Below are 12500 nucleotides of genomic sequence, written 5' to 3'. Positions count from 1 at the left end.
CAGGACTAAACCAGGACTAAACAGGACTAAACCAGGACTGAACCAGGACTGAACCAGGACTAAACCAGGACTGAACCAGGACTGAACCAGGACTAAAACCAACTAACCAGACTGAACCAGACTAAACCAGACTAAACCCCCAGACTAAAACCAGGGACCGGACTAAAACTCTCTCAGGTCTAAACCCGATCCGGACTCTGGTCGGACTCCTGGACTCGGTCCGGACTCGGTCTGACCCTGTTCCGCCTGTAGAGAACATGATTATTGTGACAGAGCTGTTGTGTAAAACCCAGAGGAGCTGATCTCAGGTCAGAAGTTTCATCATTTTCAGACTTGATCCAGTTTCAGGTCCAGGTCCAGGTCAGTTCAGTTTCAGGTCCAGGTCCAGGTCCAGGTCCAGTTCAGTTTCAGGTCCAGTCAGGTCCAGGTCCAGGTCCAGTCCAGTTCAGTTCAGTTCAGTTCAGCCGTTTGTCAAACGAAGAAAAAGAAAAACAAAACCTCCTAATGTTGTTACGATTTCACAACTGAGAAACTCTGCTCCATCATCAGTCGACGCCCAGACCAGGACCAGGACCAAGGACCAGACCACCAGACCAAGACCAAGACCAAGACCAGACCCAGCGACCACCAGACCAAGACAGACACCAGGACCAACCAACCAGACCAGACCAAGACCAAACCAAGACCAAGACAAGACCAGACCAGACCAAGACCAGGACCAGGACCAAGACCAGGACCAAGACCAAGACCAAGGACCAAGACCAGACAGGACCAGGACAGGACCAGGACCCAAGAAGGAAGACCAGGACCAGGACCAGGACCAGGACCGGACCAGACCAGGACCAGGACCGGACCAGGACCACCAGACCAGGACCTAGACCAAGACCACCAGACCAGGACCAGACCAGACCAAGACCAGACCAGGACCAGACCAGACCACCAGACCAGGACCACCAGACCAGGACCAGGACCAGGACCAGACCAGACAGGAAGACCAAGACCCAGGAGACAAACCGAATGTAACAGCTCTGAAACTTTTATTTCATTATTCCATTTTAAAGCTGCATTTTAAACCAGGACTAAACCAGGACTAAAACCAGGGGACTAAACCAGGACTGACTAAACTCTAAACCAGGTCTAAACCAGGACTAAAACCAGGACTAAACCAGGAAACCAGGACTAAACCAGGACTAAACAGGACTAAACGAGACTAAACCACTAAACCAGTCTAAACCAGGACTAAACCAGGACTAACCAGGTAAACAGGACTAAACCAGGACTAACCAGACTAAACCAGGACTAAACCAGGTCTAAACCAGGACTAAACCAGGACTAAACCAGGTCTAAACCAGGACTAAACATAGTCTAAACCAGGACTAAACCAGGACTAAACCAGGTAAACCAGGAGGTCTAAACCAGGACTACCAGGTCTAAACCAGGTCTAAACCAGGGTCTAAACCCACTAAACCAGGACTAAACCAGGACTAAACCAGGTCTAAACCAGGACTAAAACCAGGACTAAACCAGGGACCACTAAAACCAGGACTAAACCAGGTCTAAACCAGGACTAAACCAGGACTAAACCAGGTCTAAACCAGGACTAAACCAAACAGGACTAAACCAGACTAAACCAGTCTAAACCAGGACTAAACCACTAAACCAGGACTAAACCAGGACTAAACCAGGACTCTAAACCAGGACTAACCAGGACTAAACAGTCTAAACCAGGACTAAACCAGGACTAAAAGGGACTGGTCTAAACCAGGACTAAACCAGGTCTAAACCAGGACTAACCAGGACAAACCAGGACTAACCAGCGACTAAACCAGGACTAAACCAGACCAGGACTAAACCAGGACTAAACCAGGACTAAACCAGGTCTAAACCAGACTAAAACCAGGACTAAACCAGGACTAAACCAGGACTAACCCAGGACTAAACCAGGTCTAAACCAGGTCTAAACCAGGACTAAACCAGGACTAAACCAGGTCTAAACAACAGGACTAAACCAGGACTAAACCAGACTAAACCAGGACTAAACCAGGTCTAAACCAGGTCTAAACCAAGACTAAACCAGGTCTAAACCAGGACTAAACCTAAACCAGTCTAAACCAGGACTAAACCAGGACTAAACCAGGAACCAACTAAAACCACAGACTAAACCAGGACTAAACCAGGTCTAAACCAGGACTAAACCAGGACTAAACCAGGACTAAAACCAGGGACTAAAACCAGGTAAACCGGACTAAACCAGGTCTAAACCAGGACTAAACCAGACTAGGTCTAAACCAGGACTAAACCAGGACTAAACCAGGACTAAACCAGGTCTAAACCAGGACTAAAACCAGGACTAAACCAGGACTAAACCAGGACTAAACCAGACTAAACCAGGGACTAAACCAGGACTAAACCAGGACTAAAAACCAGGACTAAACAGGACTAAACCAGGACTAAACCAGGGTCTAAACCAGTCTAAACCAGGTCTAAACCAGGTCTAAACCAGGACTAAACCAGGACTAAACCAGGTCTAAACCAGGACTAAAGGTCTAAACCAACCAGGACTAAACCAGGACTAAACCAGGTCTAAACCAGGACTAAACCAGGTCTAAACAGACTTAAACCAGACTAAACCAGGACTAAACCAGGACTAAACCAGGTCTAAACCAGGACTAAACCAGGACTAAACCAGGACTAAACCAGGACTAAACCAGGTCTAAACCAGGACTAAACCAGGCTAAACCAGGACTAAACCAAAGGACTAAACCAGGACTAAACCAGGACTAAAACCAGGACTAAACCAGTCTAAACCAGGACTAAACCAGGTCTAAACCAGGACCAGTCTAAACCAGGACTAAACCAGGACTAAACCAGGACTAAACCAGTCTAAACCAACTAAACCAGGACTAAACCAGACTAAACCAAGTCTAAACCAGGACTAAACCAACTAAACCAGGACTAAACAGGTCTAAACCAGACTAAACCAGACTAAACCAGGTCTAAACCGGGACTAAACCAGGCTAAACCCAAAACCAGGACTACTAAACCAGGACTAAACCAGGACTAAACCAGGACTGGGTCTCACCTTGATGCTGTGGTTGAGTCTCTCTGACAGGACTCGGACGCCGCTCTGGACGACGGCGTCGAGAGCTCGAGACGCTCGACGCAGAGACTCGTCCGACTGGAGAGGATCCGACTGAGCACAGCGCTCAGAGAAGGTCCTGAACACAACACAAATATACTACTGAACCTGAACACAACAGAGACTGAACACAACACAAATATACTACTGACTGACACAACACAAATATACTACTGCAACAAATATACACTGGAACACAACACAAATATACTACTGCAGGCGACTGCACCTGTCCTGAACACAACACCAACTGTATACTACTGACTGAGGACACAACACACTACTCTCACTTGACCTACATACTACTGGCACCTTCACCAACACAACACAGTACTGGACCTGAAACACAATATACTACTACTACTGACCTGAACACAACACAAATATACTACTGCACCTGGACTGACACACACAAACACATACTACTATGCTGCACCTGAACACAACACAACACACACTCTGCACCTGAACACACACAACAAATATACTACTGCACCTGAACACAACACAACACAAATACTCTACTACTGCACCTGAACACAAACAACACAATATACTACTGCACCTGAACACAACACAAATATACTACTGCACCTGAACACAACACAAATATACTACTGCACCTGAACACAACACAACACAATATACTACTGCACCTGAACACAACACAACACAAATATACTACTGCACCTGAACACAACACAACACAAATATACTACTGCACCTGAACACAACACAAATATACTACTGCACCTGAACACAACACAACACAAATATACTACTGCACCTGAACACAACACAAATATACTACTGCACCTGAACACAACACAAATATACTACTGCACCTGAACACAACACAAATATAACTACTGCCACCTGAACACAACACAAATATACTACTGCACCTGAACACAACACAACACAATATACTACTGCACCTGAACACACACAACATACTACTGCACCTGACTACTGACAACACACACAAAATATACTACTGCACCTGAACCAACACAAACAAAATAACTACTGCACCTAACACAACACAACACAAAAATACTACTACTGAACACAACACAATACTACTACCTGAACACAACACAACACAAATATATACTGCACCTGAAACACAAACACAAATATACTACTGCACCTGAAAACAACACAACACAAATATACTACTGCACCTGAACACAAACAACACAATATACTACACTGAACACACACAAATATACTACTGCACCTGAACACAAACAACAAATATACTACTGCACCTGAACACAACACAACACAATATACTACTGCACTGACACACTACTGCACCTGACACAACACAACACAAATATACTACTGCACTGAAACACAAAATATACTACTGCACCTGAACACAACACAAATATAACTGCACTAATATACTACTGCACCTGAACACAACAACAATAATACTACTACTGCACCTGAACACAACACAAATATACTACTGCACCTGAACACAACACAACACAAATATACTACTGCACCTGAACACAACACAACACAAATATACTACTGCACCTGAACACAACACAACACAAATATACTACTGCACCTGAACACAACACAAATATACTACTGCACCTGAACACAACACAAATATACTACTGCACCTGAACACAACACACAAAATACTACTGCACCTGAACACAACACAAATATACTACTGCACCTGAACACAACACAACACAAATATACTACTGCACCTGAACACAACACAAATATACTACTGCACCTGAACACAACAAATATACTACTGCACCTGAACACAAACACAGAAATACTACTGCACCTGAACACAACACAAATATACTACTGCACCTGAACACAACACAACACAAATATACTACTGCACCTGAACACAACACAACACAAATATACTACTGCACCTGAACACAACACAACACAAATATACTACTGCACCTGAACACAACACAAAATACTACTGCACCTGAACACAACACAAATATACTACTGCACCTGAACACAACACAAATATACTACTGCACCTGAACACAACACAAATATACTACTGCACCTGAACACAACACAAATATACTACTGCACCTGAACACAACACAGAAATACTACTGCACCTGAACACAACACAAATATACTACTGCACCTGAACACAACACAAATATACTACTGCACCTGAACACAACAGAAATACTACTACTGCACCTGAACACAACACAAATATACTACTGCACCTGAACACAACACAGAAATACTACTGCACCTGAACACAACACAGAACATAAAGTAGAGTACAGTAGTACTCTGGTGTAAACCTGGTCTGACCTGAAGGGGGGGCAGCAGTTGACCAGGGCGATGGTCTTGGACACGTATCCGTCCTCGTTGTCTCCGTACATCCCACCCTGAAGACCCTCGTGGAACAACTCCACTTTACGCTGGAAACTACAAGAAAAAAAACAGGACTGGACCAGGACTGAACCAGGACTGGACCAGGACTGAACCAGGACTGAACCAGGATGGACCAGGACTGGACCAGGAACCAGGACTGAACCAGGACTGAACCAGGACCAGGACTGGACCAGGACTGGACCAGGACTGGACCAGGTCTGGACCACTTTTTTACATAAAAGTTATAGACAGTGTTGGTCAGATTACTTAAGGCAAAAGTACTCTGTCTAAAACATAAACAAATTACTCAGATTACTTTATATTATTATGGATTACTCTGAGTTCCTTTAAAAAAACATAAAGAGCTCAAGAAACATTTTGCCGACGTTACGTGTCGCTGATGCTCCTGGTGTAAATTATGGTTAAAGTAAATAAGTGTAATCTGATGAGACCATTTTCAATTGTGACTTATATTACTAAAAAGTAATCTGATTACACACAGTACAGAGTACAGAGTAATACTGGGGACCTCAGACACTGAAGTGAAACTGCAGGTTTAACTGAGTCTCCAGACGTTGAATACGACCTGAACATTTATCTGTGTCACATGTTTCGGTTCTTTTCGGTTCTTTTCGGTTCTTTCGGTTCTTTCGGTTCTTGTGGCAGAATTGTTTACGTGTTTGTCTTGAATCGTCGCTGATGAAAATCTTTACCTGTAGAAAAAGTCTGCGAGTCCGTTCAGACTGCACTGAGCCACTCTGGACCCCAGAGTCTGGTTCACAGAAGCCGAACGCTCCAGGTCCACCTCCAGTCTCTGAGAACACGAAGACACACCGGGTTTAGTCCTGGTCTAGACCTGGTTCAGTCCTGGTTTGGTCCTGGTTCAGTACCTGGATGACGGTGTTGACCAGGGGCAGGTTATATTCTTCGATGTGCAGAGTTTCCATCCATCTCTTCTCTTCTTCCTCCAGGACCTGGACCAGCTCCGTCGTCACTTTGGCCTGGACCAAAAAACACAAACACACAGTTAGACCAGAGACCAGACCAGAGACCGGACCAGAGACCGGACCAGAGACCGGACCAGAGACCGGACCAGAGACAAGACCAGAGACAAGACCAGAGACCAGACCAGAGTCCAGACCAGAGACCGGACCAGAGAGACCAGACCAGAGACCAGAGACCAGACCAGACCAGACCAGAGACCAGACCAGACCAGAGACCAGACCAGAGACCGGACCAGAGACCGGACCAGAGACCAGACCAGAGACCGGACCAGAGACCAGACAGACAGACCAGACCAGACCAGACCAGAGACCAGAGACCGAGACCAGAGACCAGACCAGAGAGACCAGGACCAGAGACCGGACCAGACCCAGACCAGAGACCAGAGACCAGACCAGAGACCGACCAGACCAGAGACCGGACCAGAGACCGGACCAGACCAGAGACCAGAGACCAGACCAGAGACCAGACCAGACCGGACCAGGACCAGAGACCAGAGACCAGAGACCGGACCAGAGACCAGAGACCAGAGACCAGACCAGAGACAGAGACCAGACCGGACCAGAGACCAGAGACCCAGAGACCAGACCACCGAGACCACCAGAGACCAGAGACCGGACAGAGACCGGACCAGAGACCAGACCAGAGACCAGACCAGAGACCGGACCAGAGACCGGACCAGAGACCAGACCAGACCAGAGACCAGACCAGACCAGAGACCGGACCAGAGACCGGACAGAGACCGGACCAGAGAGACCAGACCCCGGACCAGAGACCGGACCAGACCAGACCAGAGACCGGACCAGAGACCGGACCAGAGACCAGAGACCAGACCAGAGACCGGACCAGAGACCGGACCAGACCAGAGACCGGACCAGAGACCGGACCAGAGACCGGACCAGAGACCGGACCAGAGACCGGACCAGAGTCCAGTCCTTAGACCTCAAAGTGTGGTCCAAACCCCGGGTCAGAGGGTCAGAGGTTCAGTCTCACCCGCACAGAGTTGAGACAGTCCAGCTCCAGTCGGTCCACAGTGTCTGAGTTGAGCAGAGGAGACAAACCCGAGCAGGAGAACGGAGCAAGAACATCTCTGCAACAACAAGAACATGAACGAGAACATGAGAAGAACAAATAAATGACTGACTGAATAAATAAATAAACAAATAAATAAATAAATACATAAATAAAAAAACAAACACATAAATAAATAAATGCATAAATAAATAAATACATAAATAAACAAATAAATAAATGACTGAATAAATAATTAAATAAACAAATAAATAAGTAAATGACGGACAGACTGAATAAATAAATAAACAAGCAAATAAATAAATGCATAAATAAATACATAAATAAATAAACAAACAAATAAATGATGGACTGAATAAATAGTAGATGTAGTAGTAGTAGTATTTGTAGTAGTATTTGTAGTATTTGTACCTGTTGTAGATGTTGTAGACCCAGTCCAGGAGGGAGTAGATGTAGTAGTAGTAGTATTTGTAGTAGTATTTGTAGTATTTGTACCTGTTGTAGATGTTGTAGACCCAGTCCAGGAGGGAGTAGACGTCTGTGGTCTGCAGTTGTGTCTCTGTGATGGAGCTCAGTCTTTTTGTCACCGCCGTGTGGTAACTCTGAGAATACACCTGAGGGCAGAGGTCACACAGAGGTCACACAGAGGTCACACAGAGGTCACACAGAGGTCACACAGAGGTCACACAGAGGTCATGCATCTGTCCCTTGTAGCCCAGTTTATAAAGAGGCGGCTGCTTCTCCTCCACCGCGCCCTCACCTGCAGGAGGTCAGGTGTATGTGCCCGATCTCGTGCCGACAGAGCAGCGTGTGTAAAGCTCTAACGGCACCAGACACATACAGAACACATACAGTGGCTGAGTGGCTAGCACTCATGCCTCACAGCAAGAAGGTTCTGGGTTCGATCCAGGGTCGCCCAGGGCCTTTCTGTGTGGAGTTTGCAGGTTTCTCCCCGTGTCTGGATGAGTTTCCTCTGGGCTCCGGTTTCCCCCATCAACCCAAAACCTGCTCCAGGTCCAGAACAGTTGATAGTCAAGGGCTGCGTTCACACTGCACCTGAAGTGACCCAAATCCAATTTTTTGGCCCCTATGTTCCTGTATCTGATCTTTTAATGACGTCTGAACGGCACAGATCTGATGTTTTCAAACATGACCCAGGACACTTGGATCTGTGCTCCTGAAACTGATCCATATCTGATCTTTAACATGTGACTTGAGTGTGAACAGTCAGGTCACATTCATCCACCTACACGTCATCAACAAGACACAAACGTCACTATTCTGCACTGAAGTAGAGAAAACTGTTCATGATCCATGTGACTGAAGTGAAGCACATCTCCACTCACCACAAAACACCACCACCAAAAACCTGCTCCTTCTCCTTCTCAATCTCCTCCTTAAAACAAGTCAGTTGTTCATGTTGTGGCTCCGGTACGAGAGGAACTTTAAAATCTCCAGGTGCTCGATGCTGCGTCCATGTTTGTTCAACTTGTGTAAACACAGAGACGCTCGCTGCGGTTGACGTCGTCGTGTCTCCAGTGTCACATGTGGGACACTTTTGGACCGTTTAATGTTCACACTGGAGTCACATACAAGTCACATTTAACTGGAAATGTGAACCACCTCGAAAAAACATCGGATTTCACAAAAAAATCGTAGTTGAGCGTTAAACCTGCAGACTGAACGTAGACAAGGTCAGTTAAATACAATCAATCAATGAATCTGCCCAGGGACGACAGGTGGAAATTAGCCCTGATGCTACAACCTGATGTACAGTGCATCTCTCCTGTCGAGGTTAATGCGAAAATTGCGCACTGTCCCCGTCTCAAATAAACAAATAAATAAGAACAGAGCCAATGAGCCGCGTTCTGCACTAGAGCCGCACCGGGACACAAAGACCGTCTGCCGTCAGAACAAAGCTGTGTCGGAATGGAGGGATGTTCAGCTTCACTCTAGTTGTAACTCAGAGTCGTCCAGTCGAACGATGGATGAGCCCAGTATTAGAAGTATTATTAGAAGTATTATTAGAAGTATTATTAGAAGTATTATTAGAAGTATTATTAGAAGTATTATAAGAGCCGATAAGAGCCACATGTCGTAAGACGGTTGCACGGGCCGCGTTAGAGACTTGTACTTGCTTCGTACAAACGACTCGAGTGCGTTGCAAGTGGCCCGTACGAGATTTTGACTCGTACGTGACCCTTGCGTGGCTCTTAAAGGTCGTATGGAGGATTTTTTGTTTTGTTTCAAATTGTCAATTAAAGTTTAAAATACCATTACACAGACGCAGCAGCTTTGTAATTATGATGACCAAAAAAATAAATAAAATGAAAATCTATGAACTGTGGATGTAGTGAGGCCAGATAAACATCAGCCAATAGACAACAAGGCTGCCTCATTATCTATTGGCTGTTGGGTCGTCAATCAAACTCCCTACGTTTCTAGTGTAACTGCCTCGCCGGTGCGCTGGGATTACGTGGTTTATGCAGTGGTTCTTAGAGGCTTTTTCTAATTGTAGCTTCCTCGCAGTTCACACAAAGTTTGTTGCGACGGCGGACGAGAATCCACGACCAGTTCGCCGCAAAAGAAAGTCGGTTTTTGAGGAAACGAACTGAAAGAAGAAGAGAAGGAGAAAAGGAGCGAAAACAAACTGGGTGATTCTTGGAGATTCCTTCCAGCGATGGTGCGAATGAAGCAGACGAAGGGTCTAAAGACTGAGGTGTCGGTCTCTAAATTATTTCTAGACGGTCACTTCAACAGTGATTCTGAACAAACTCTAGCTGTAAACAAGAATGTTCTAGAGTAAGAAGGCGGGAGGAGGAGGTGTTTCTACTGAGGCTGTGGAGGAGGAAGGTGGAGTCACACAGGCACATTTGAAAAAGAAGTGTCGCTGTGTTTCTCTTCCCTTAACAAATCCTCTATACAACCTTTAAGTTTGATGTACTATTGCCTCATGACTAGGGACGGGCATTTGATGAAATTCTCTTAATCGATCATTGGAAGAATTAATGATCGATTATCGATTAATCATTAACGTTTTTCTATTAAAATGATCATCATTATTATTACTATCTGCACTAATCTGCATCAATAAATTCAACTTTACGACATATAAACATAACGACTCTAGATCCACATCAGCTGTTTGACATTATAATGTGTTTAATTCAGTTTTGTTCAAATCTCACACAAACAAAACTTAAAACCACATCACTAATTTACATAAACTAAGTGAAGATAAAACTCCAGCTCTTGTGTCGCTGATGTGGTTCAACTTGTGTTGGATTAAAAGACATGACTCAGGTGAATACAGGTCAGTGTGACCAGATTTGTGTTTGTCAAACCAGGACAGCGTACGGGGGGAGGGGGGCGGGGCCTCGTCATCCACATTGAGCGACTCTCACCTGGAAAAACTTTTTCCCACTGGACACAGAAACATATGTGCTGCTTTATCCACTGTGCACATGGACTCACACTTGTCCCAACGCAACGGAAAGTGTGGAATTTCTTCTACAAATCCTGGTTAAATCCACATTTGTGCTTCGGTTCGTTACAGACTGACCCACTGTTTGTGTCTCGCTCCTTCTGATGCAGAGACACATGTACACACCTGTTTGGTCACGACACACAAACATACATTCAGTTTGTCCATTAAAATGAACGGAATAGATGAAATTCTTAATGATCAATTATCGATGAATCGATTAATCATGCCCATCCCTAGTCACGACAGTCTTAAGACCTGCACAACACTCGCAGGTCCTGTACAAGTCTCACAGGACCCACAAGCTGCACTTGTACCAACCTTATGAAGAACTTAGAAAACTCTGTCTCCTCTACAGAACCTCACAGGCCAAGAAACATCAGCACCTGAGCAGGTGAATCGTCCTTGTGGGTTATTGTGACTAAGGCTTTAGAGACAGAGTGAGGAGCTCGGAGTAGAGCCGCTGCTCCTCCACGTGGAGAGGAGCATCTGAGGGGAGGACGTCTGTTCTGACGTCTCCTGGACGTGTCCCTCAGGAGGTGTTCATGTCCCACCGGGAGGAGAAGACCCAGGACACACTGGAGGGACCATGTCTCTGACTGGACTGGGAACACCTCAGGTCCACTGGAGGACCTGGAGGAAGTGTCTGGGGAGGAGGAAGTCTGGGAGTCTCTGTTCAGACTGATGCCCCCGAAGAAAACAGATGGATGGATGTGTTCTTAAGAACCAGAATCACACAAACTGAACTTTTTGAAGCACAAATGGCTCTATTTTGTGTTGTTTTATTTCATTTTGACGTTTCTTGGATCTGGTGACCACAATCTGATCTGTAAAAGAATCAATAATGTCTCCAGAACTAAAGCAGCACAAACAGTTTTTGTGTAGGTTTGTGTTTGATGAGGTCAGAGAAGAGGATGAACTTCATGTCAGTTTTTGTTTCATGTGGAGATTTCCAGGAGTTCAAGATCTGAAGCATAAATCTGACTCTCGAGTCGTACCTGAAACGGTTGATATTCCGGCGGGTAGATGGAGACCACGTTCTTCTTGGCGGCGCTCAGGTCCTCCACGACTCTGGTCTTGATCTGGTCCAAGAAACGGTCCAAGAACCCGGCCGAGAACTGGGTTTTGAGGGGGAGCGAGGAGTCGGCCATCTCCCCCACGGCCTCCGCCCAGCGCTGCCGGAGCCGACGAGGCCTCGGACCCGACGAGGACGAGGGAATCCACACCTCCGTCTGAGAGCTGAGGAACACCTGGTCCACCTGCTCCTCCTGCTGAAGAACCTGAAGACAACGAGACGACGTGAGGAGGAGAAGAAGGGAGAAGAAGAAGAAGAAGAAGAAGAAGAAGAAGAAGAAGAAGAAGAAGAAGAAGAGCAGAGACACTGAAAAAACGATCTTGATTTACTAGAAAAATCCTGGTAATAATTTTCACTCACATTTTTTC

The 12500-nt window shown here is 45.7% G+C and overlaps 1 protein-coding gene across 1 annotated transcript in view; it reads right to left on the bottom strand.

Annotated features, from left to right (window-relative positions):
• The window catches only part of exoc3l2b (exocyst complex component 3-like 2b), a 54526-nt gene that overhangs the window by 15645 nt on the left and 26381 nt on the right, over nucleotides 1-12500 (bottom strand). Inside the window, 8 exon segments of the mRNA XM_055166737.1 lie at nucleotides 3083-3218; nucleotides 5477-5593; nucleotides 6253-6353; nucleotides 6430-6540; nucleotides 7535-7631; nucleotides 8069-8187; nucleotides 12056-12337; nucleotides 12438-12460. Coding sequence (XP_055022712.1) covers nucleotides 3083-3218; nucleotides 5477-5593; nucleotides 6253-6353; nucleotides 6430-6540; nucleotides 7535-7631; nucleotides 8069-8187; nucleotides 12056-12337; nucleotides 12438-12460 — 986 coding nt within the window.

The sequence above is a fragment of the Boleophthalmus pectinirostris genome, unplaced genomic scaffold (genome assembly GCF_026225935.1).
Source record: "Boleophthalmus pectinirostris isolate CB_2022bp ecotype Guang Dong unplaced genomic scaffold, ASM2622593v1 HiC_scaffold_9, whole genome shotgun sequence".
Lineage (NCBI taxonomy): Eukaryota > Metazoa > Chordata > Actinopteri > Gobiiformes > Gobiidae > Boleophthalmus > Boleophthalmus pectinirostris.
The sequence above is the reverse complement of the archived record's forward strand: the minus strand, read 5'-3'. Positions and strand labels throughout refer to the sequence as shown.